At 45.1% G+C, this 26,449-nt stretch overlaps 1 protein-coding gene across 1 annotated transcript in view; it reads left to right on the top strand.

Moving 5' to 3' along the window:
- The window catches only part of gria1a (glutamate receptor, ionotropic, AMPA 1a), a 72,202-nt gene extending 49,913 nt beyond the window's left edge, over window positions 1-22,289 (top strand). The window contains 8 exon segments of the mRNA XM_035649781.2: window positions 7,017-7,215; window positions 7,693-7,940; window positions 11,193-11,307; window positions 17,028-17,162; window positions 19,079-19,132; window positions 19,134-19,170; window positions 19,173-19,240; window positions 19,242-22,289. Of these exon segments, the coding sequence (XP_035505674.2) occupies window positions 7,017-7,215; window positions 7,693-7,940; window positions 11,193-11,307; window positions 17,028-17,162; window positions 19,079-19,132; window positions 19,134-19,170; window positions 19,173-19,240; window positions 19,242-19,388 (1,003 nt within the window). The 3' untranslated portion in view covers window positions 19,389-22,289.
- The last annotated feature ends 4,160 nt before the right edge of the window (window positions 22,290-26,449 follow it).

The following is a 26,449-nucleotide window of genomic DNA, read 5'->3' as shown; positions in this document are numbered from 1 at the left end:
GGGACAGAATCTCTCACAGTCAGCTTCTCCGTTCTTCTCAGCTTAACGTTCATGGCATCCTCGGAGGCAACGGAAACCACTCGCTGCTCACGGTCATTTAAAGAAAATAAGAAAGACAAAAGGTGGACTTGTGATTGTCGATTGAATAAGACATGAGGCTAAAGAGCTAAAATATGCAAAGTTCTGCATTTTGTCTCGTCAGACTTGGCACTGTTTTTTCAGTAACCCATTTTATATGTTTCAGATTCCCATCTTGTTGCCGTCATGTGTATTCATTATCATGTTTCAATAAGATGCTCACCTTGCTGCACAGCATATGCTTCTCTTCCTTTGACCCCAAATTTTACATGGCACTGCATTTCACATATCTCTAGAAAGTGCTCCTCTCCGTGCAGCCCCAAACATGGCATCATGCAGTTCATGATGAATGAAATGTGATGTTGTCGGGTCTGTTGTACCATCGGATCTAACCGGCTGTTTGATTGCTAATCAAGCCCGCAGGGACGAACCAGGCAGATTCTCGTTGTCATTATTGATCTGGCAAAGGAATCAATTAGCTACAACATTGTTGTTATTTGTCTCAACAACAAGAAATGAGATTGTGTTGCGCACCACTGAGTTACATAATTGTGGAGTTGGTAGGTTGCAGTCGAAGCAGTTGGGGAGGACTTGGGAGGAAAGAATGTTTTATTCAGGAGGCGACGACGGTTCATTTCAGTTCACAGCATCGCTTATGTTTTATTTATCTGGAAATCGCATGAAGGCAACTTTTGATCACACATGCATGCACATTCGCCTTCAGAAAGGCAGGCGCACACACACACACACGCACATGCACACCCCCGGAGGATTTCACTGGGGTATCACACTTTGTACAAAGACAGAGACACCATCCCCTCCGAGGCGCACACTCTGTCAAATCTGCATTTGAAACGCTGTCACAAAGAGAGCACACATATGTTCCCAGAGCAGCAAGGGGTTTTTCGCCGTAATCAAGCTGCGTCGGCATGTGAACGTCTGTCTCTTTCCCGCGGCCGCGACTTACACACCAGGCCAGGGGGCCATGTGGGAAATCTACCTGGATCGGAGGGAAACATTGCCAGGAGTTTGACTATGCTTCTATAGGGGCGCCCGCCCTTATAGACACAAACACCGAGAGAGAGGGAGATGAGGAGGAGTGAGATGACTAAAAGTCTCTTTCAGCTCAGCTGCACTGCTCGGTGTGCAGTGTGTGCTGCCATGGCAACCATAAAGAGACACAGATTTTCCTCTCGGAGCAGCGCCGCTCCACATCAAGTATCTCTGGTCGGTGAAACTGCACTTGGGGCCCACATGCATGTCACCCGTGTGTCACTGTGCCGCCCCATTTGAGGCACTCTAAGTCAGTTTAGTTTGTGCGTGTGCTGATGGTACCGACGGTTCCAGCGAGCAGCTGTGATGTATCTGCGTTCGGATCCTTGTTTTCTTGCCGGAGTGACTAAGAGGCTGTGCGTACGCGTGTGGGCACGCCGCGAGCACGGCTCACCAGCGCCGACTTATCTCAGGTTACACGAGGCCAAGAGATCATCCATGATATCATTCGGCGAACACGTGTACAGCCACCGATGCTCGAGTCATACCTCAAACATATCGATTCCTTCGCGCCATCACTAGACTGGGGGATCCATTGTTTCTCCTGTTCGAGCGTCGCATCTCCACCGTGCGTATGAAGCGGGCCACCTCACCCAGCTGCGTGTTGATGAAGTAAACATAGCACTTCAGATCATGATGCCTTTGTCAGATATTCTATAGCGCACTTGAATGAGAGTAATTACCCGCTTTTTGTGTGGTTGCGGGAGGCTGGTAGCAGCGTTCTCACAATATACAATTTCCGACTCGGTGGTATTGACCTTCACAGGGGAAGAGAGAGAGAGATCGTCGCTTCATGCTCCTTTGCTTAAAGCTTGGCTCAGTTTGGCCTAAGAATGCACAATGAAACGGTCGTGGCGGCGGCAGTACGAAAGCACAGGCAAACATAATCCAAAGTGAGCCCGACCATTTGCAGCAACACAGCATGGACGGTTTTGTTTGAGAGAAACATTCAGCAAGACGGGGTGCCTTTATCATTGTTGGCTTGGCTGAACCTGCAGAGGTCTTTGTGTCGCGTCCCCCTCTCCTGTGGCCCCGTGATGAGAAGCGATCGCGCTCCGATGTGCCGTCGATAGGAACGACGCCCTGCTCGTTGTTTTTTCCTTCGCAGCGCCGTCATGGTTTTCACATCTAGTCAACTGTGGTTGCTAAGGACGTTTCCTGTGCTTCGCCACAGCCGTGGCATATTAGTCAGCACGTACTCACCAACACTTATGGCTGACGTGCAGTATCTGTGAAGTGTGTGTGTGTGTGTGTGTGTGTGTGTGTGTGTGTGTGTGTGTGTGTGTGTGTGTGTGTGTGTGTGTGTGTGTGTGTGTGTGTGTGTGTGTGTGTGCGTGTGCGCGCGCACTCTCTGTCTGCTGTATCTGTAGGTCTCTCCTGCCTCTGTACATGCTTTTCGCTTGCCAGCCACTGTCACTCTCATATTCTCTTCTCGATTGGCACAAATAAAATAAAAAAGTCTTGTCTGGACAGACATGCCGGGAGCGGCCGTGCATGGTCATTGAGAACATAGTGTACAGGTGTCTCGCTAATTTTTAAGAGGTCAAAAAAAAAAAAAAAGCTGTGTAGCAGAAAACTCCTTCCATCGTTGATTTGTCTTAGAATCACACCACAATTAGGGACCATTTTCTTTTCTCGTTTAAACCTCTGTAATTCCTAATCCATTGTAATGTGGCCATTACGGGCTCATCTTTTACACTTGCTAAAGTCATTAGTCATTGCTAATTACCATATTGAACGGAGCAGGCCAGCCGGGGGAATTCTAATGAGAGTTTAGTGCGCCGCCAGAATCTCTGGAAACTGTGGTTGGAGATCATATACAGTAACAGAGGATAAAGTATCTGGATCCGACATCGACACGCAGTTCATTTTGCTCTCCATCATAACAAAACACACACAACTGGAGCACACAAACATGCACTACTGACAACGGTGGGATATATTGTATAAATGCAAAATAATATATGTATATTTATCTACACACACATGTATGGGAGAGTCGGCGTAATTGTAACATTGTTCACTTCTCACTCTTTTGTAATATTTCAGGCAAACCGCTAACTTAACTACTATCATAAATCATAAACATGTCACGGGGCATTAAAGCGAAAGTGGACGACTGTGAGTCTCCTTTGTAACAGCGTGGGCTACGGTTGTAACATGACTTAAAAAAAAAGAGCATGACGCGAGTAATTTTCACGACCAATCAACAATATTTCACTTAAGCAACTGTTTTTATGGTGATTTTATACCAACGATGTGATCAGATGGCGTATAAAACATAATAGAATTATTATTAAAACTTACCGGATATACTAATTGTTCACTCCTGACCTTCTTTGTTAGCAAGTTCGTTGATTAAACCTACAGGCTCAACCATTTTGATTGATGGAAGTTGTAAAAAAAATACGATACAACCGCAATCTGTCTAGGAAGGACGTCTGCCAAACACGTGTCCACACTGTGGCATGACAAGTGAACACTATGCCAACTGACGAAGGACAGATACACGCAAACAAACGTGTGGAATTTTACTCCACACGTAAGCACATCCTTATATCGCGTTGATGCTTCTCTGGGAGGTGTTGTCCTGCGCCGGTCTGATGTCAACGCGATGACAACATGGCGACGTTTACATGTAGCAAGAGAAATTGTGCTGTGTTGCAATTGTACATTTGTGCCGACCCCTCCCCCTGTTGTGGGGTTTCCATGCAGAGTCGGGAAAATACCAAGCGGCAACTCACCAAAGACTTGAAACTAGAGAGTGAGACCATAAACTCCTCAGGAAAATGTTATGGGAAGTACCTGGATTTGTAAAAGCTGCTATAATCAATGAATAAAGTATGAACAACCCCGAAACCCCGGGTATGCCAAACCCGCATGTAATAATCACCCCGACTACGACGCGGCTCTGTGGAGTGTTTCACCGTCTGCTTCAGGCTCATTGTCTTGGTTCCGCCCCGCCGCCGTCATCAACCCGTTTCCAGACACAGCAGCAGATGCTTTTCCTCCACCGCTCTCGTTTTTGATGACGAACTGTTCGAGACATTCGCTGGTGAACAAAGTGAAGCTCTGAGCGGCTGAAGAGCCAAATATTTCCCTCAGAGGTGAATGGAGGCCAGAGTTAAAGGAGAAGGAACACTGGACTTATACAGGCGGTACTCTGGTGCTTTGTCTGTAAATAAGCATCTGTTTGCTCACACTCCCCCCCATCAGCTTTGTGAGGTGGTACAGTAATGTCAGCGTCTTTCAAGTTTCATGAAATAATTTGCACCATCTCTCTCTCTTTTCAAAACATTTCTAAAGATTTGCACTCATTCCAGTGCCACATCTTAAATATTTAGTTATGGCGTAAACTTTCAACAGCCTGATGAATTTTTACTGGTTACAAATTGGTGACAATTAAACTACTCAATAGTCTGTTATTCTTTCAGTTGTTTGTTGTAAAGTGATGTGTTGAAATTTGAATTCTGGTTGGTATTTCTCCTCCTTAAATGATTAGAGATATGCAAGTTTGAAAAAAACAACTTGTGAAATGCATGCACAGCTGTATATTCCTGTACACGTTGCTGCTGTGGAGCTCGTGCCTCTGCTGCTCCCGTTTATTTTCATGGTAATGCAATGAAAGGGGCAGGGTGAATAATTGATTAATCGTTGCCTTAACAAGAATTACAGTGCCACTCGGATGATTTTACCGTACTGTAAGGAGACGGCCCGGTTAATGTTTTACCAGAGCGCCGGGGTTGGCTGCGTGCGCAATAATGTATGAGGAGCAAAGAGGAGGCTCCACGGAAGACGAGTTCAAAAGGAAACAAACGGAGACAAACAGGTCTGTGTTTGTCAGTCGCTCTGCTCGACAAGGGAGGAGGAGGGGGGGGGGGGCTGCTGCAGGAGAACCAACACACACCCACACTCACACAGCCCCTTTATCTCTCCTCATCGCAGTCACACAGCAAATGGTGACCCGGTTTTTCGTGTGTGTGTGTGTGTGTGTGTGTGTGTGCGTGTGCGTGTGCGCGCGCCGAGAACAAACCCCCCACAGCCCCCGAACGCAGGAAAGAAACGGACCGTGAGCACGGCGGGGGACGTTGGGGTGGACGGAGGGGAGGAAAGGGAAAAGAACGGAGAGACGAAGAGAGGGAAGAAAAGAGAAAGGGGCGATCGGAGGAGAAGGATTGGAAAGCTGTTTAGTGCCATCTCTGGAGGCCAGCAGCAGTCAAAGCGAAGAAGTTTGTCAGCCTCTGGTGGGACTATCCAGTTTACTTTTTTCCCTCACTCACTCACTTATTGCTGATACAGTCTAACATCTTTGATCGATCTGGTTATTCAGACTGACATTGGGAATCCATGGTTGTTGCAGGTGACACCCCCCCCCCCCCCCCACAAACACACACACACGCACACACGCCCTTTTGATAAGTTGGATCTACTTCTAGACAGAAAGTAATTTTCCACTATTTCTATAATCTATAATCTTCTAGTTCTATAATTTTTAAAATCCCTGCTTGTAGCAGCTGAAATATGAGAGACTTCCTACCGATCTTTGTCATTCGTGACCATAAACTGGCCCTTGGTTGGTGAAAACATTTATTTATGGACGTCACCATGTAAATATTTAGTAGGCCTCATTGAAATTCTCTTTTTATCATCCTGTCGGATGATACGTATAATTTATCTTTCAATATTTCATATCGGGTAACATACTGTTGGGCTTTTTTTGAAAAGGGGCTTTGTTTACATAAATATATGTATGGTACCATCGCTGCTCGCCTGACACTGGAGAATCAACCGCTCGCTCGTTTATAGTTTTGCTGCAATGCTAAATATTAACTAAGGTATTTGGAAATACAAGTTGTTTTTCTCGCCCCGCAGTCAAAGCTTAACCTCACCCACACCCATTTGAGCTGTGATCAGTGAACAAGTCCAAGCACACGCACTCACACACACACACACTCACACACACACACACTCACACACACACACGCGCGCACACACGCGCGCACCCTGCAGACAGCTCCGCATTTTCCCCGACTGATTTTCAAAGGCTCGGCATCCATTCTGTGTTTGCTTTCCACTTGCTCCCCGGCTGCTCTTTCATGATCCACCCGTCATCTGAAAAGCATCTTAAATGATTATGTTTCAGTTTCTCCTTAAATTTTTTTCCCCTCGGCACTTAATCTTGCTTCATGTTCACGCTCCGTTCGGCTTGACGGCGCAAAGGTGAATGATGAAAGCCCGTCTTTTTTTTGGGTTTCAGATTCGTGACATTTTCATTGCGTAAGCCCCACCACTCTTGTCGAGGACCCGATATGTAACACACCATGATTTTCTGCTGCTTCTGTTCTAGCTTGGCTCCTCTTGAGGTGAGGAGACAGGCAGAGAGGAAAGACAGGGATTTGACTCTGGGGTTTTTGCGCAAAGACCAGGAGTTTCTTTTTTTTCTTCTTTTTTTTTTTCTTGTGCAATTAGAGCTGTGGCTAAGTGTTCTCCACTGCCTATTAATCCTCGACAATTAACGCACATGCTTCCGTGAAACATATTGGCAAATTTTCTTAAAGTGAGATTAATTTGGCAGGCGAAACGCTGAGTGGGCCTTTGTGGAACTGGTTATCTTCCCTTAGCACATTGGACTAAGCTCTCCAAGCCCGCTGGTATGAGGAGTGTGTGAGTGCAGAGGAAGTGTGATGCGATGTGTGTCATGTGGACGGAGTGAACGTCACAATCGACTTTCTAAAAAAAGACTGGCACTGTCACCGCATTAACGTGGAATGGACCAAACTAATAAATGAACTGAGACTTTGTGAATGAAAGTGTTCTGTGCTTGATCATGTAAACACGCTCCATCTATTTCTGTCCGACCAAACATCCTGTCCCTGTGTTGTCAGCTCCCTGTCAGGCCGCATCGTCGGAGGCGTGTGGTGGTTCTTCACCCTTATCATCATCTCGTCCTACACTGCCAACTTGGCTGCCTTCCTGACAGTGGAGAGGATGGTGTCTCCTATAGAGAGCGCCGAGGACCTGGCCAAGCAGACGGAGATCGCCTATGGAACGCTGGACGCCGGCTCCACCAAAGAATTTTTCAGGGTGAGAAAAACAAAAAAAGGGGAAAGAAAGATTCAATCATTTATTCAAGGGATTTCTGTCAGCGCTAACCTCTGTGCCTGTTGCCAGTTGGACGCTTTGAAGACAAAGAAGGAGCAGTAGGACATGTTGGGTTTGTATTTAGTAGTGATTGGTGTCTAGGAGAGGGAATGGTAATCAGGCAGGCCGATATCAGTGAGATGGAAATTACAAACGAGAATGCTAGATAACAAACAGGCATCATTTCCTGTGACTCCTTTGTGTGTTGAATCCAATGACGGACGAAATTCGAAGGTTTTACAGAAATAAACGCATTTAATGGTTATTGCTGAATATTATATATACTATAAAAAAATGTAATTAATAATATTTTAACACAGTGGTGTACAGTTTAATGATATAAAGAACAGTATTGACACTAACGCTGTGTCCTTCTCTGTCCTCCCATGTCTCTGACTTCCACTGGGTCCGGGTGGTCAGAGGTCCAAGATCGCTGTGTTCGAGAAGATGTGGTCCTACATGAAGGCGGCGGACCCGTCCGTGTTCGTCAAGACCACGGACGAGGGCGTGATGAGGGTCAGGAAGTCCAAGGGCAAGTATGCCTACCTGCTGGAGTCCACCATGAACGAGTACATAGAGCAGAGGAAACCCTGCGACACCATGAAGGTGGGGGGCAACCTGGACTCTAAGGGCTACGGCATCGCCACGCCGAAGGGCTCCCCTCTCAGGTAAAGCCACGGCCACCGCAGCGCGGCTGGACGCGAGCCACCGAGCTCTCTGACCGAAACTCATGCATGAGAATCACATGTCATTGCTTCTGTTTGTCCGTGGAGCTCAGCTCTGTTTGCATCCGCCCATGTATGAACACGTACATGAGCTGGGATGGATTTTGTTTCTCCTGTCTTTGAAAACTCATGCATTTCGATTTCTATGCATCTTTATTTAATCATTGTTCCTCATATTCCAATTTAGAAAGCATGCCTTCACTTCGACAATACTTCATCAAACTTTCTTTTTTTTTTTCTTTCTTTCTTCTTTTGTTCGTAGTTTGCACACATCACATTCACGACTTCATCATGCTCATTTCCACCACTGACGACCATCCGCGTTTGTGTCTGCACATGTATGTATGCAGCTCGCCTCCTCACGGCTGACTTGTGAGCTCTGGCAGAAGTGTGAAGTAGGACTATCAGATGTCACGCACTCGGTTCCCTGTTGCCCTCGCTCCGCTTCGAGTTAATTCTCGTGGCTGGTTTCACGTGGTCTTCTTTAAAAAGCTGGAGCATCACTTCAGACACGTGCAAAATGGAAACCAACCTCTCCGACTCAGCAGGGGGAGCAGGGTCGCAGCTAAAAGTACCACGTCCCATAGGGCGACGTTCCCACTTAACGCCAGGGCTCACACCTCGAATGCGAACTCAGCAGAGTTTCATTTATAATTGCAACGTTTAATGTGATAAGTGCTGCTAATGTATAATGATTCATACTTGATGCACTTCTGCCCTCGATGTCCAAGAGCAGCAGCTGTCATTGCACATTACGCACGCACCTTAACCAACGTCCCATCCGAGTTTCTCCTCCTCCTACAGAGAGAGCACAGACGCTGGTGGCATCCGAAGCTTTTAATCTATCTCTAATAGGCCTCATCCATTTTAATGAAAGGAGCCATATGGGGAGGTTTCATTCAAATTGCTGAGGATTCATCCGGGGGTTCCACCTTGGTTGACAGCCAAAGGTCTGAACACGATGACGGGAAATGTTTCCCATGTTTATTCGGATTCAAAGAAGTTGGATTTCATACAGCAACTAAGTGCTGTATTAGTAATAAGCCAAGTGGGATTAATCTGCTCCATGTCTTCAGATCGCTCTGTTCCGACAACAAAGCGATGGGATGCAGCGTTGAACTGCCGAGGATTGCCTCCATTATCTCCCTCTCTCTGTCACGTGTGTTGTTGTCGGGTGGTCACCATTCACAGATGTCTGATTCTGAACGTCATAGACGGATTGCAATTATTTACGATTGAACGTTTCGTATTCAAAGATGGAAATGTGAATGATTCAAATGATTGCACGGTTGAAGTAGAAGTTGATTAATTGCGCCGCTCACCCGGAATCAGACATGAGTGAATGCCCTGTGAAATCAAAGAGTTGAGTTCAATTATACCTGCACTGCATTGTAAATACATCCATTTGCAAAGAGTGCTCAATATAAGTTATGCACCAATATGACTGTATCTCACTCGATATTTAGGCATATACATGTACATAAACTCAGGGTATCTGCTCATACCAGTCGGATACCAGTTTTCTCTGTTTCCTCATTGCATGAAAGTCATGGGGATCATTTTGATCAAAGTTAACTGTACACTTCCCCTGACCAGAAACAAGTACTTAACTTTTAACTCCACTGGAATTTATAATAGTTACTATTTACCTTTCAGATTATTATTATTAAGGATTTTTACATACAAAACATATAAAGAACTTAAACTCAAATAAAGTGTTGCACCTTACTCTGTAAACGAGTGGAAGCGAAAAGATTAGTTTGATTAATATATTAGCTGACAGAAAATATCCCTGTTTACTAAGAAAACAAATTAACTGGATCAAATAATTGAGAAAATAATCAGCAGATTGTTCTATAAGGAAGATAATTCGCTGCAGCCCGGAATACAGTAAATACACCTCAACTAGCTGCAACAGAAAGATGCTGTTCAGACATTAGTGTAACAGTAATGATAATATAATGATCTGTCACAGGGGAGCACTGATCCCATCTGTAAAAATCGACTGTATTTTACACATCCGCATCCCCTTTGCAGTGCAGGCCTAACTGAAAGAAGCACTTTGAAAACAAAGATACTCACATGGAATAACTCTCATTTTGCAGGACTGTCTTCAAAGAACTTCATGCATTCAGCCCCATGCCTGCCCGTTTACCCCATCCCACCTAACATACAGTAGCCTCCCTGACATCTGCTCGCCTCACGCCAACTGACCAAACTAACCAGCGACCTGCAGGTCTCCAGACCATTCATTGTCCACACACTTTGACTTCTTTCTCTCCGTCTCGAGTCCACTGGGCCGAGAAAGAATTCAGAGGTTTTACCAGTTCTGAGGATACCTGTGCTCCCTATCAGCTATGTTGTGCACTCAAAGTCGGGGCATAAAGACTCTTCTGCTCCCGTCTGCCGGTGAGAAGGGCAGAATATTACCAAACTAAATTGTTGTTGCACAGATAAACTGTTTTGATTTGAGCAAAGGCTGCAATCTTAACTTCTTTCATGCAAATTAAAGATTCTGCCTTTCTGTGATTGGATGTGGATGGAGAGAGTCTTTGTTCCCCGGCAGTCAGCTATAGGAAATGCACACACACTCACTCACCAGAGAGAGAGAGAGCAACCTTTGAGGAGATGCTTTGGATGTCAGGTTGTCAGGCCTCCGTCTACAGTAGGTCACAGAGTTTCCTTTCAGCCCGATGAAGACATAAACTTGCTGCGAAAGTGAACTCGGCAGTTGAAACATGCAGAGCCTCAGCCTCGTTTGTCTCCGCTGATAGTTATAAACTAATCAACCTGGTCTCCTATGGACCGAGATGCCGCGAAGGGTTGAATATTGATAAGTTAGTCACCATAGCGATCTGTATGCTGGTGCCACTGAAAGGAAATAACCGCCTGTAGACGGGCTTCGGTCTCCAAATCGTCTCCACTTGTAGTGTGTGCTCTGCCTCCCTCTGAGGCCCCTGCTTGGTAAAACCTGACTCTACTACCGTGTAGGTGCTCAGCATTTCAGCCCCCACTAACATATATCAAACATGTGCATCTAAAGCCGGTGCTCCTGCTTCATATCAGTAGTTACATGCAGGAGAGTCTCAAGTAGTAAGTCAGTGTTGTCATAATCACCACCACCATGCGACCAATCTTTTTATATCTGTTCCATAGAGTGTCTCCTAATGGCTATCGTTCTATATTACTTTCAAGAAACCCAGTAAACCTGGCAGTGTTAAAACTGAACGAGCAGGGCCTCTTGGACAAATTGAAAAACAAGTGGTGGTACGACAAGGGAGAGTGCGGCAGCGGGGGCGGGGACTCCAAGGTCAGAGCCAGTTTGATAAACCCTGCGGGTAACCCACCACCACTGGGAGTGTGTGGGGGGGGTGGGGGTTGTGTGGAGATGGGTAACCGGCAATCCCACGCTGCACTTCCACTTGAGCAACGCTCGCCTCTCTGTGGTGTGGGGAAGAGCCGGGACAAAGTGGCAAGTGGCGGGGTGGCTGTGATGGATGAATTTGAAAACCACAGAGAGGGAAAATTTTCCATCATCTTTCTTGCTTATGAGCAACATGATTTAAAAATTGTTAAATGTCCAGTAATTAAGTCATCTGCATCCCCCATGCTCGATGATATTTAAAGACCACGTGCATCCATTTGCATCCATTTGGGTTTTTTCTCAGGTTTAGTTATCAAATCTGGCCATTTCCATCCTTCCTTTTAACAAAAGATATACGATCGAGGCATCCGTGTTGCATAATTGAGGGTAAGCAGTGTGCCGGTTACCCAAAGTGATATAGTAATACACATCTACTGCCTTAGAGAGCAAGCCAACCAAGCTAGATGGAGTATTAATGCATATCACTTTGACTCTTTGACTGATGTTTATGCTTTATATATATGTGTGTGTGTGTGTGTGTCTGTGTGTGCGTGCGTGTGATATGCATTATTTTTTTTGTTACCTATAAGCAAGCTCAAGTATTAACGTATGTATGTTTTTGCTGATCTATATGTTTCTGAATTAATAACATAAAGTAACATGGTATAATATGTTATTTATGTTATTTCCTTATGAAGAATCCCAGTAAACCTAGCGGTGTTGAAACTCAATGAGCAAGCCGTCTTAGACAAACTGAAAAACAAATGGTGGTACGATAAAGGGGAGTGTGGCAGCAAGGACTCCGGAAGAAAGGTTAGTCTCCGACCCAAGCCTGTCACCTCACAGCACCTCCCAGCACAACCCTGGCCCAAAGTCCTGCCCCCAGCCCCCATTACACTGAGCCACACGCCTCTGAACGTACCTCAGGATTGGCCCGAACATAAGACTATAGCCCACATTTTACAACACATTTTTGCATGAAGACTTTTTTAAGATTAGAAACACTTAACGCAGCAGAGGAGACAAGACCCACTGTGTTTAACATTTACATGAAGATAAAGATGCAGGTAATTACTATAAACATCTTATTCGACTAAATGACGTTTCAAGTAAGTTATGCATGAGCAAATAAAGATACATTGGATGAATGATTAATTTACTGAAAACTATTAAATAAAATCAGTGCATCGATTTACTGAAACAAATAATTTGATTAAACCCTTTCGCTTCAGCTTTAGTCATGAAGAAACATTTTCAACTCCAATAATCAAATTGAATCAACCAGCGATACTCTTGTGGCTTCTGCTAGACATCTTCTACTGCTGCCTCTGTCAGAAATATTATTATCATATGTTACAGCTAATTTATATCACTAACTCTACTTCAATGTCTACTGCTGCTGCTGTTAAATGTTGGCTTCTCCTACTGCTGGTTGTAGAATGAGTGGCGTACACTTCTAATAGCATCACCAGGAAGCAAATTCTACAATTATACGAAATATAATTCACAAATGAAAGAAATTTGTTAATTTGAGTGTTCAGCATTTTATACATTAAAGTTCTTTTTCATGTCACGTTCGAACTTGACACCACTTCACTGACTGTCCAGTCTGCTTTAGAATTAACATGAGCGAGCGAAAAAGAAAAAAATACCTTCCAGGGAAAAGTCAGCCCACGCAGCTTGAGCTGGATGGCAGCCAAGTAGACAGAATTGTCATTTAAAAGCTTGTCTGCAAATGGTAGGTGGTTATGTAAATGCTAGTGTGACAGTATAAAGTAACACAGTAAAAGTTACATTCTCCATCCAAAGACAACATCTGCTGTTGTGAATATGTACAATCTGCAGTCCTCTTATGTGAAACGACCCTAAGTGTTTTCCCCAACCTCGTCTTATATTCGGGCCATATTCTGGTGGTACTCTGGTGTCTACTTTATATTCCCCCACTGATTAGCTTGTGTTGTCAGAGATTTAATGTTGATCACCAGCGTGTACATAAATATTGTGTGTGGTGGATTAGATAGGACTGTTATTTATGCACACAGAGACTACAGTTGCCATCTAGGTGGGATAAGTCCTCTCAAGAGGAGATTGTCCAACAGCCCCCAAACGCACAGATGCCTATGCACGCAGATCAAGTGTTACGATGACCTTGAGTTTGTTCTGTAGATTAAATGTAAATCATTCTGAAAGCAATTTGTTAGACCGGATCTCCTTCCCAAGGAGAGAACAAATAAGTAAAGGAAAAACATAGAAGGACGTGAGGGAGACAAATGGTGACATTGGCCATTGGACTGTACCCATGGAACATGTTGAGCCGTAATCTTTGCACTCCAATAAGAATTCTGCCTCAACTCTCCCCGAGTGTTGCACGTATGGATGCAAACCCTCTCCGTCTGCTAGATCACCCCCCCAAGTCACACACACACAGTATGTCGCTGTGCTTGCATGCATTTGTGGTTTATCCACTGTCTCATGAAGCGGTTGTACCAGAATAGAAAAGCTTTTGCTCTTTATCTCACCCCCTTTCTCGTGTTTGAAATGTCGGCCGGCCCGCTGATCTGTCAGCAAGTTCGCCTGCTCATATTTTCACAGTTTTAGTGCAGGACTGTCGAACTGTGTGCTATAATATCACAAAAGAAATTTGACAAATACTTTTAGAACTCCTAATATGGCTCATAGTAGGACAATACATGTCAAGGGCCAATTGAGTCTCATACAATAAGTAAAATTTGCTTGGTCGCCTTCTTGCCGAGAGTTTGATGAGAATATTGATTGTGAATTCACGTCCTCCTTGAAATATCCTATTTCCCGAAATTGTGAATTTGTTTCGGTGTGTTCACGTGCTTTCGAGTCAAAAAGTGGAGAGAAAAAAACATGGACACTGTAAAATAATGTTTTAATGTGGTTAGAGCATTTAAACAGCCCATTGATACTTTCCAATATTTGCATAACAATGAAGAGCAACCGACTTATCTAGAATAAAGTGGACAGCAACTGGCTATTACAACTTAACACCATATTACGAATGAAATGTTGAAAAAAATGGATATGCAAAATGTAAATTTGCACCATCAATCAAAGGTTTTTTAAAGACATCAAACAAGCGCTCTCTTTTTCCCCAGCGTGTTTTTGAGTATGATGTCAGCATCTCGTGTCGTTGCTCAGACTTGAAGTGACGTGAATCGTCGGATAAACACATTTATCAGATTATTCCAAAACCTCTATAACACCACTCTCATATTTATGAGCCAATAATGTAGCTACAGCTAGTAACATTACCTTAGCATAAACAGGAAAACTAATACGTTCTGCCCAGAGTTAGCAAAATCGAGCCGACCCCTCCTGTCAAGCTCTCTGACAGGTTGTTATGTAATTTGTCAAATCCATACAAAAACAACAACAAAAGTAGCCTAGAAATAGTCTGCCACATTGAGCTTGGCAAAACCACAATGTATTATTTGTACATTTCGGTTTTATGTTTACCAACGCGAACAGGCTGCAGGCTTTAGTTTTTCATTCACCACACAGGGACATAGGTGGTATCTCAACTAACCCTCGGCAAGAAAGCGAACAAGCTTTTTATTTATATATGCAACGTTTTTTTTTTTTTAATTAAGCTATTTTTCTTTTGCTTAAAAAACTGCAAAGCTCTTGTCTTAACTCGAACACTTGTTAACTGTGTGAAGGGATAAGATTCTTGTGTTGTTTTTCTTTGGTTGGTTTAATTTGTATCTTTAAGTAGAAAGTAGGAAGCCTTGTACAGCTTCAGGTGATAAAAGTAAATTCAACCTGAAATGAAGAGAAGTCTCTGAGAGTCTCTGGCTCTCGGTCATCCATAGCACACAGTTTGACACACACGCCCTATAGTGAAATGTAAATAATACCCCTAAAACAGACTACATTTATTCAAATGCACATTTCCCTTTGGAGTTAAAAAAGCCTATTTATCCAAGTGAATGGACAGATAAAAGCCAGGATTTCAGCTAGAGATCAGCAGGGCTGATATCAAGGCATAATAAAGTGTAGCCATCCTAACAGAACAGCTTCCCACGTGGCATTGATCTCATCAAGTGACTCGAAGGTATTACCCAAATGGGTTTGCAGGAAATAACACCCTCATTAGTCCTCATTGCTCCGTGAACGCCAGTTAGGTTGACTGATTTAAGTCTTAATCGCAATGATTCCATTTCATTACGGACTTTAAATAGGCATATACGTAAGTTGGAGCCATTGCAATAGAGAATAATGACCCATAATGTGGAGCAGTGTCAAACTAAAGACGTGATTGTGCTGCATGGATGCATGTGATGTGGGGTGTTTCCTATCTGTTCCCTCACAAAGTATTTTTTACTGGGAAATAATTGTGCGTATGAGTACTTTTGACTTAGTATAGACATTGTGTTAGATGATTAGAAATGTATGAATAAGTGAAAAAGAAATGTAGATGAGTATCTGTATTCAGTTTCTACGGGCCTGTCTCACAAAGCGACATCAATGAAGGGGGGCTCTCTTTGAATTAGCTAATCTGGACAACTGCTCTCGGAGAGCTGCTAATCACGTCGCTACAAACGCGTGCACATGCGAGAGGTCGAGCTTCAGAGAAACATCAATACGTTTTTCTTCTCTCGTGAGAAAAAAAAAAAAAGCATGAATAAATATTAGAGGGGGGCAGAAAACCAAAATGCTTCCCGGCTGTGGTGCTTTGTTAAATTTGAAATTGACTCGACGAGGAGCCGTGACCAAGATGTCGCTTGAATGAATCACCGGGAGCTAATTTTCAGCATCTTCAATGGCTGATTTCGTCTCACCATTAGGGAGCGCAGTCAGAATACTTCTCATTCACAGTCTCAACCAGTCACCGAAAGAACCTCAGTGCAACCAACGAGCGGCGGCAGTTTCTATTCGCCTTTTTGTAGCCAGACGGGGAAGCTTAGATAGCTGCACTGCAAGTTTTTAATGAATGGAGATTTTCTTCTTCTTTTTTTTTTCCATTCCCATGGTAAAACGTACCAGAGGATGAGTATTCCCAGCATCCATGTTAAAGATGATTTGACCTATGATCAGGCCCTGCAGTGTGGCACGATCCTTTCAATGAGCCCTCTGACAGACGACCCCCTTCTCCAGCTCCGGCCCAACGTGCTGTTAGACTGCCTTCGAGTCTGTTGACGTCATTTTCTCGGACGCTGTATCGCAAGTCTTTATTTTTTTTTCTGATGTGTTGGATATGTCTAGGGAGTAGTGAAACAGTTGTGTAACACGTTTATATAAAAGTTGCTCTGTTTCTTCTCACAGTGTATACGTTTCGAACCGTCGGCCCGAACAAAAACATGTTTCGATCTGCATCGTTCATTTCCATCTTGATGCCTGAGTTATGTGCTAAGTTATTCGGCGCAAACATTATATTGAACTTTGTGAGACGGGCCTCGAAAAATGTGTTTTTTATTGTTAGAATTTAGATTTTGTGTGCGGTCTTGTCATGTGTATGATTGTACAGGACCATCTATATACTGTGTGTGTGTGTGCGTGTGTGCGTGTGTGTGTGCGCGTGTGTGTGTGCGCGCGTGCGTGCGTGCGTGCGCGCGTGCGTGCGTGCTAGTTTGTTGGTATTGCTCCACATCACTGTTGCCTCTCAACACTTGGCTCCGCCCTCTCCCCTCTCCCTCCAGGACAAGACGAGCGCCCTGAGCCTCAGCAACGTGGCGGGGGTCTTCTACATCCTGATCGGCGGCCTGGGCCTGGCCATGCTGGTGGCGCTGGTGGAGTTCTGCTACAAGTCCCGGACCGAGTCGCGCCGAATGAAGGTGTCCACCGCGCGAGCCGCTGCCGCCTCAGCCGCTCAGGCCTTTCACTGCTCAGCCTTAGACAGTGGTGCTAGCGCCCCCTACACAGAGCTGCAGAGCTACGGCCTGTACGCCAACAACACTGTTAAGATATAAGAGCAGAGCACAGCCACGGGGTAGGGAACGCTGTGATGATGATGATGATGATGATGATGATGATGATGATGATGATAATGATGACTTCCGCCTCTTCACCACTCCGCCCATCTAACCCGTGATCACAAGGCTTCCACCGCAGTGCAACCGCTCTCCTGTACCTCTCTCTCCCTCTGCCGCTCCCTCGCTCAGTCTCTATGTCACCGGCCTGCAAGTCTTGTCGAATCACTTGATTTCAGATTGCCCTTATGCCCTTAAGCCTTCTGTCATGTTTTCGTTATGTTTTTTCTTTTTGCTTAAGTTCGTCTTTAAAGTAAACCTCGGGAGTCTTAGAATCTGACTCTACCCTCTGCTCTGCATTATATCATCTGCTTCTAAACATGTGATTTATATCAGACGCTTTTTCTGTTTGACAACGTCGAACTTGCACTTTTAAACAGTCTCCATTACTCTTTTCTATTTCTGTTTACCGAAATGGTCCATTCATCACAATAATCACCCTCACATGTGAAGAGATTTCACCTTGCAGCATGGGTGTAAAGGCAATTTGAATCACAGTGGTACATCTGTCTACCTCTGTCGCTCTGGGCAAACCTCTCCCCTTGCTGCCCCCTCTCTTTTTGCTGACTGTCTCGCAAAACGCAGGGCCCATTGTGGTGAACATCCTTTATATGTACATCGTGACGCAGGCCTGGTGGGCTTTCTTTCCACCGCTTTAACCCCAGAAGAGTCTGAATCTTGAAATGCTGTATGTTCAGAAATCTCAAAACTAACGACTCGTGGCATGAGGTTTCTCCTCTATCAGCCGCGACGTCAGTGCTTTTAGTCATCCGCCCCCGTGGATCGACCCGCAAACAAATAACCTTCGGTTCACTCCTCCGGCATCAAAGCCTCTCGATGTCGTCGTCTTGTAAAACGGCAGAAGAAGAGAAAAGGCAAGGCAGGGCCGCGGCAAGCAGTGATCTTCTACAGGAGTATGTTTTAATCAGCCCGACGAAGAGGCGCCTGATCAGTATGCTGATGAGATTGGTGAGGAGCCTGTTAAGTCCGGTGGCGCCTTCATGCTGTTTGGCTTGAAAGAAGCAGCAACAACGCCGATCCAATTAGAGGGCGGCGTCATCCTCCCGTCCCCGCGCAGCGCTCACCGGTTGCTCCAGGTTGCGCTCGCTTTGCCCAATTTAATCAGCTATAGAATAGGGGAGGCGGACAGACACCAAAGATTTGTGGGCGCGCGCACACTCGCGCACACACACACACACACACACACACGCGGCACACACACACACACACACACACGCGGCACACATCATTAGGTTCAGCTTTTGGGCTCAGTGGCTTTTATTGTGCAAGACCGGGGGATGGACCTATTAAACCAATGAGTGAAGGCTGAGCTCTCGTCTTAGTGCCCACACTCAGCTCTGCTCTCCCTATTAGGACGCCAGTATCACTCCTGCCCAGATAGACACGGTGGAAACTAGCACAACTTTGACTCCTCACGGCCCAAATGTCCCGGTGTGCCAACACCACATTCAGATGGTGACATCAACAGCTGCTCAGGCGCACATATTCGTAGAATAGACACGAGAGAAATTGCCTAACATTGCCATCGGAGCTCTTCTCCAGTTGAAAACCGTGACAGAGTTCCTGTGCACCGGCAGTTCTAACTGTCACATAAGCTTTCTCTGTTGTGTCACTGCGATCCTGTAACGCACGTGGCTGAGATGCGTACTGCGGATATCAGGCCGTGCGGACTCACTGTCAACCCTCTTCTTTTTCCACAGCAATCCATCAACGACGCCATGCGCTGCTCCACCCTGACCCGGATGAGTGGCAACGGGAGCGGCGGGGAGAACGGACGAATCCTCGCCCACGACTTCCCCAAAACCGTTCAGACGCTGCCCTGTATGAGCCACACCGCCAGCATGGGACTGGGAGCCTCCGGCATGTGATCATCACATGACTGTGCTGGCGGCGAGGAATAGGCAGGGTGGGGCGAGAGACGAGCACAAGACTCTAAAGGAAATCATGGCTGTCCCCTTTGACCCATCTTCTCCCTCTGGCTGTCGCCGTGCCCAACTCATTCAAGACTGAAATTACTGCCAACTCTCGAAACTGCTCCTCACAAACTACGAACAGAGACTTGCAAAAGGTTTTTGTTTTTTTTGTTGTTGTGTTTTTTTAAACAAGTGGATGTTTGAAAAAGAGATTCTGGGGGGCGAGAAGACGGACAGGAAGTGCGCTGCAATAAAGGAGCCGTCAACGGGGCGTGTTTTTTTACAGTGTTCATTTACTGTGTGTGTGTGTGTGTGTGTGTGTGTGTGTGTGTGTGAAAAAAAAAACAAGGAACTCTATTCTTCAGTGTAACGCCTGCGCTGTGCCATTTCCTCCACCGCTGACCTTGTACTACCTAGACGCTCTGTGTGTCTTTGCACAGATGTGGGCAGAGGGAGGACAAACACTTGTGACTGCTTCACTGGTTTGATATTCGTTTTGGGACATTCGCGCTTCTCTTTCACTCTCACATTGCCTTTTTTTTTTTTTGCCTTTTTGGAAGTGCTCTGTGTAGCATAGCCAGTGTTTATGATATAGTAATATGGTGTACACTGTTGAAACGGCGCAGAAACGCTTCCGTCGGTAGTTTGATTTCTCATCCCCGACTGACACGCATCGCTGCTGCACCTCGTGTAACACGTCATGCCTTTGTGTCTCCGTGCCATAGCACCGCTCTCGCACACGAACACAGACACGCGCCGCACACATCGCTGCTGCCTGGCCGTTTGGGCCAGCAGATGGATGGGAGATTTATGTTTATGTTTATGTTATGGTGACGGAGCTCAGGGGGCAGACGTGGACCTGCGCACTCTGACCTGTATGAGAGAGATTACAGAAGGGACGCACTCCCATTCCTCTGTGGTTATGTACAGTACTGAGTGACCTTACACTGTATTACTACTGTTGTGACATTCATGGCGTATCCATCCATCTACCTGGGAGTCCATTCGCAGCACGTTAGAGAACAGAGGTTGACAAATCCCGATGTAATCTGGATGAAATATATTCCCTCACACTATCGTTAGAGCTGTTCTCTCCCTCCTGTGATTCATCTTCAGCCGTATTCGGGTTTTAACCAAACGGACAGTGCAGCTATTCGTCCCGGATCAGTCGAGAGTGGCACGTCGCCTTCCGACTGTGCACGGCCTGCAAAGGGAAAACGCTTGCCTGCCTGCCTGCCTGCCTGCCTGCCTGCCTCGCTGTTGCTAGCCAGCGCACGAAGGGAGGCGTCACGGTCGGTCTCAGCTGTGTCTTCGCTGAAAGTCAAGGTCACGTCGGTCAGTGCACTGCTCTGCCGTGGAGCCCTCCCGTTTCGGATCGTGTGAAGTGAACAGGAATCAGAGTGACAGGCAGTGACAGTGACGAAGTGCGCACATTCCTTAAAGGACCCCCCCCCCCCCCCCCCGAAACATTTGGGATACTGTAAACAAAAGACTTTGTCATTTGCATTTCCGGGCCCGTTCTATGGCACAATCCCACGAGTGACTGGACCCACGGCAGAAAAACAAAAACCTCAGCTGATGTGGTGATGTCCTGTTCAATCAAAGGACATTTTCAAAAACAGCGGATAAAAAGAATAAGGGTTTTTATTTTATTTCCTTTAAAGAGCATGGCGACAATGTGTTGGTTCATCTTGCCAAGGCCATGAACACATCTTTGCTCTTGTCTAAGCTCTTCTGTTATAGATATGTATCACATTTATATTGCATACTTATGTATATCAGCCAGTGGAAAAACGGTTTTGCTTGTTGACATGTTTTTTTTCCACGGTTGGTCGTGGCATCGCGGGCTTTGACAACACAAGCAGTACTTTTCGTAAGATTGATTCATTGCCGTTTCTCGGTCTGTCTGTGGGACTTGTCGACAACAACAAAGGCAGAACCTCGCCAGCCTTCATTCTTCAAACTCGACAGTCTCGCGGGTGGAAATTTGTCAGAGCGTGAGACAAACCGACAGCGGTACTCCACAACGCATCGCCGCCAGGTGCTTCGCAAAGGTTACATTATGTGCCTTCTTCTCACAAACGCGACAATCTCACTCCCGTCCCCCCGCCTGTCTTCCTCACAATCTTTGCTCCCTCGGCCCACACAAATATCCCCCAGCGAATTTTTCCCATTTGCCTGGTGTGTCACAGAGATCATACAAGATATACACTTTATTTTATAGTGGAGTATACATGGGGGAGTGAAGCCTGACGCAGCAAACATGGGTCGCGAATCACAGTCGATCCAAACGGACGGACAGATATGCGCCGACCGGCGTCATCGCAGTTGGTGTAACAGTATTCAAAAGGTGTGATTTTTTTCCTTTAAGGTGACTGGAAGGCCGTTGCTGGAAGCGGGACTTTTCGCTGCCGTCTGACGCCGGTGGTCAACCTGCTGGCTCTAGCGGAGCCCACGCGTCTGTACAATGGCAGCTCCCGTCCTCTGCTTCCACAATTGGCCACCCATTATTTTTCTGCTTTGAAAAAATGTATCAAATGTAACGTATGGCTCCTCTCTCTCTCTCTCTCTCTCTCTCTCTCTCTCTCTCTCTCTCTCTCTCTCTCTCTCTCTCTCTCTCTCTCATCGTCACAGAAGCTCGAAAAGTGGGCAGTCCGAGTTCACTGAAATCATACATATCTCCACCCATTATGTATATAAAAGTCCCCCCCCCAGTGAAAAACGTTCTCCCACAGACCCTGCGTCCGTGTACCTGAATTAGTTCCCTACTGCGCGAGGACCTTTTGCGTTCCTCCTCCATCTCTGCGTCTTCTTTTTTTGCTGATGTTGTATTGATATGGACACAGCACAGCTCCGGTCAGTGGGAGGCTTTACTGTACGAGAGATGTTTTATATGCCATAACAAGATTTGTTTAAAAAAAAAAGAAAAAGAAACCGAACAAAAAATAAAAAGACGCTCAATGTTTGTATTATACAGAAGAGTTGAGGTGCCAGGAAAGTGTTCTACACACACACACACACACACACACACACACACACACACACACAGATGTTGAATAATCTGTAGACGCTAATGTTGTTTAAAACCAGTTTTGAGTTAGTTTAATTTGTTGGTGTTTTTTAAGTGCTTGAAATTTAACACCATTTGAATATTTCTTTGTCGTTTATCTTTTTCTTTTTTTCACAGTATTTTACTATGGGAATCTAATCACAGTTTGTTCATCAGAAACATCATTATTGTTGTTGGGTTGTTTTTTTTAACCTTGACAAAGGTGTTGCTGAGTTTTAAATATGAAAACTATGGTAAATACATTGGTTGACAGTAAAAAGGAAAAAAAACTAAAAAAAAAAGAAGAATACAGCTATTAGGAATCCAACTTTGAGAAATTAACTTTTTTTTTCTAACCAAAGTGTCCTGGAAGGAAGTCATCATGCTTTTGTTACCGAATAAAGGGGGAAAAAAAAGTGCATTTGTTAAGTTTTAATTCCAAGGGACTCTCACTATCTCACTTCCACGCCTCGGGGCAAACGGCATGTGAGTTTTGATGTTACAAGCCGAGAAGAAGTGCAGCGAGCCAAATAATGATCTCCTCTCTGTCTGATGTAAAGGGAGGAGAACAAGACAAGTGTTACACGAGCTGCACGAGAATTAAAAAAAAAAGAAAGAGCCAATTTGTGTCGACTTAATAGCCCCGGTCATGGTCGTACGAATGAGTGAGTCAAGACAACACTTAAAGGAGCGGCACCTTCATGCCACTCAGCCTCATTTACATATGACGGCAGGCACACCCTCATCAGACAGCATGGACAGATCTTACCGGGAGGGGGTTGGTAAGGACGAGTACATTCATAGAAATTCACATTTGGACATCAGAACCGATCCCCATTGCTTCTAAGTTTTCTATCCCAACATTTGTGAAATGTTCCAGGGGTGACATCTCAGCCCGCTTTCTGCATTCAGGTCCACGTCTGCCATTTCATCCGGCCATCGTTTTTTTTGCCTTGTTCTTTTCCGAACACAATCCAACCTTTGCCATGAATCAATTCCTCCGCGGCCGACGTTGAACACGAGATAAGATTAGTTTTGGGCTTGCATTGGCATGTTTATTTAGGTATTTATTGGGCCAGTCTGGGGCAGGGCAACGAGCTGTAAACACAACACACACACATATATATAGATATATATCTATATCTATATATAGATATATACACACACTATAGGCAGGTTTCGAGGGTGCGTGCACAGCATTGTGATAGAAAAACGCACAATGTCATAATCGTTTCTCCATTTATAAAGGAAGCAGCTTGCTGGAAGCCTGTGAAAATACTGTTTACAGGTGAACTTGTTGTGTGACACATCCTAGCATTGCGCACGTTACAATATTTTTTTGAAACCACAACTCTGGCAGCTGACGTGACGCATATTGCAGGAGCTTTAGTAGCAGTGAAGAGGCGCAACACGAAAAACACCGATTTACAGCAGACGTTAAACCTCAAGGCACAATTAGGCACGATTAATGTTCAGCATGGATCATATTGTGGTTGTTATATTTTATAATATTAGCATGTGTATAACTCTTGCTCTGATATACCATATCTAAATGTACCAGACACTGGACATATGCCAAATGTGCTTCATTAATGGAGAGGCATTTGGTCAAGATGAGATTTTATCAGTATTATGGATCAGCCTCACTGGATCTCCACAGTGTCATTGTGGGTTTTTTCTTGAAAATTACTCGTAATATCACAACTAACGCAATATTACTGTGGTGCATTGATTTCTTTTTTTTTGTTGAGTCTTTACATGTAGACTAGACTATTATGTACAACATTATGTAAACGTAGGACATGATTATCACAGGCCGGGCCTTCTTTCATTGAGGCAGAAACAGGACTATTAGCAGTTGCTTCTTGTATCTTTATTCATTTTTGCTCAGAATCTTTTTCAAATTGTAGATCCGACTCTGAAAACCTTTGTGCAATTTAGAATATAGCTGAAGTCAACACAAACAAACGTAGCCTTGTCAATTTCTCGTAACCTTCTCAATATTTTTTCGATTTTTTGAAATGAAACATCCGTGGCATGTTTTTTTTTTACAATGATTCAGCAAAATGATGTTACTCCGAACATCATCTGCCTGTGGGCTGGATGATTCACGCATTGGTTTGATATTTACTCGCTCGCTTTCTTTTTTTTTGCCGTCCTCATTTAAATTCCGCTTTACAAATTCGATCTGTGAGAAGAAGGATTGGAAGTACAAAACGCCGTCATTTTCATCACCTGGAAGTTACATTTCATGCGGCAGCCTATTGTTGGAGCCTGGAGGAAGGAATTCTCATTATGATGAAGATACAAATATAGAGGTTGCCATTGTGTGCTGAGGCGCTTCTTGTGTGTGTGTGTGTGTGTGTGTGTGTGTGTTTTACATAGAGATAGCAGGGTGTCGTTCTCTGTCACACCCCGTGATTAGACATCAACAGCCGCAGAGGCCCTCCCTCTCTCTCTCCCTCTCTGACAGCTTTAGGCCTAATGTACAATTAACATCTCTTCTCTCACTTTCTGTCGCTCTCTTTCTTCCTCTGTTCCAAACTAGGTGTTGGAGGAGTCACAGGACTTTTGCTTTTGCTTCTCTCCCTCAATTATGATTTTGAAACAAGTTTTGTTTTGTTTTTGCATCATCCCATCATTTATGCGACGTGTGACAGACAGGTCTGTCGTCCTTGCATCGCGGTAAGTGTCCTGGGCCGCCGCTGACTCCGAGCTCACACCTTGGCCCAAATGAATCTTCGGAGAACGAAGTCGTGTCGCCGGGGTTTGAGCCAGATTAATCGGTCCTCATCTAAAATTAAATCTGGATGTGTCACCTGTCCGGAATGTTTGAGGACCGGTGAGCCACAGCCTAAAATGATGATGTCCTTTGAAACTGTAATGTTTTCAGGGAAAGAGAGAGAGAAAGAGATTTCCTCGACTGTTTCTCCTACGTTGCGGTACAGATTTATTTGCAGGTGGAAAAACTGTGTGTGTGAGGGCAACATTGATAAAGAACACTGCCGCATCTGTTATCATGAAGGGCTTTATTTTTTTTTGTACATAAGCTGTTAAACCCACAAAATAATCTAGTATGAAATCCTCCTACTTACTGCTCGCTGACTTACTGTTAAGCCAGTTTGCCTGACAACGGTGTAACTTACAGTAGAGCAGAGAACCTGCAAGAGTGGCACCTCTTCGTGATGAATCATCCAATATTCCTTGCTGGGATGCAGTGGACACATGGGGACAGACGGTGATTCGTGATCATGAAGAATGTTGTGATGTGCTCCAGTAAACCTTTGCTGAATCAAATTTGCTTGTTGGAAGCTCCCGTTTCCGTCTCGGGAATCAACATTTGAATAAGTATAATTGTTGGTACTCATGAACCTATATATATTTGCGTACCATAAATTTGGTTGGTTTTGCAGTGTGTGCGTGTGTGTGTGCGTTGTGGTGGTGCCTGTTACTGATTTTTGCTGAGGGCGTTGTTGTTCTTTTTTTCTTCCACACCAGGTCTGTTCCCAGACTCTCTCTCTCCCTTTGCATATCAATAATGCTGTTATGAAGGGAGGTAGGCCAACTTTAGATGCCGGGTCTGCTCCTGGCACGTGAGTCATGTTTTTACAAACAGAGGAGGAAAGGAAATCAATAGTGGTGAAGACACTGCTGCCAGGTCGTATTGGGGGGGGCAAGGTCTCACAGCCATCAGAGAGGAAGTGATTGCTCCTCTTCGGAACTACTTGACTGAACTGCCTCAGTCTGTGGCTAAAGGGAAGAGACAGACAGCTCGTCGGCTCTTTCTCCTGATTTCTTTGGTCTTTTCAGGTGATTGTAATTCGCCCGTCGGCCCTTTCTGTCCTCTCCTGTTCCTGGCCCCCGTCCCTCCGTGCCTGTTGCCTGTACCCCCATAGACAGAACAGCCGCACACATTTCAGTGTGGGAGTTTTCCTTCGCTCACATACATGAGTAATGACATACACACAGATATGGACATGGATGCTCACACACACACACACACACACTCCGCCCACAGAGAGGCTGTAAGACAGGAGCCGTGCTCAGTAGAACTCATGTAGCACCTCTCGCCTCCCTCTCATCCATCCAACCCCTCAGGCCGTTTCTCT

This window comes from Scophthalmus maximus, chromosome 9, assembly GCF_022379125.1.
Source record: "Scophthalmus maximus strain ysfricsl-2021 chromosome 9, ASM2237912v1, whole genome shotgun sequence".
NCBI lineage: Eukaryota > Metazoa > Chordata > Actinopteri > Pleuronectiformes > Scophthalmidae > Scophthalmus > Scophthalmus maximus.
This window is presented reverse-complemented; position numbering and strand designations above follow the sequence as displayed.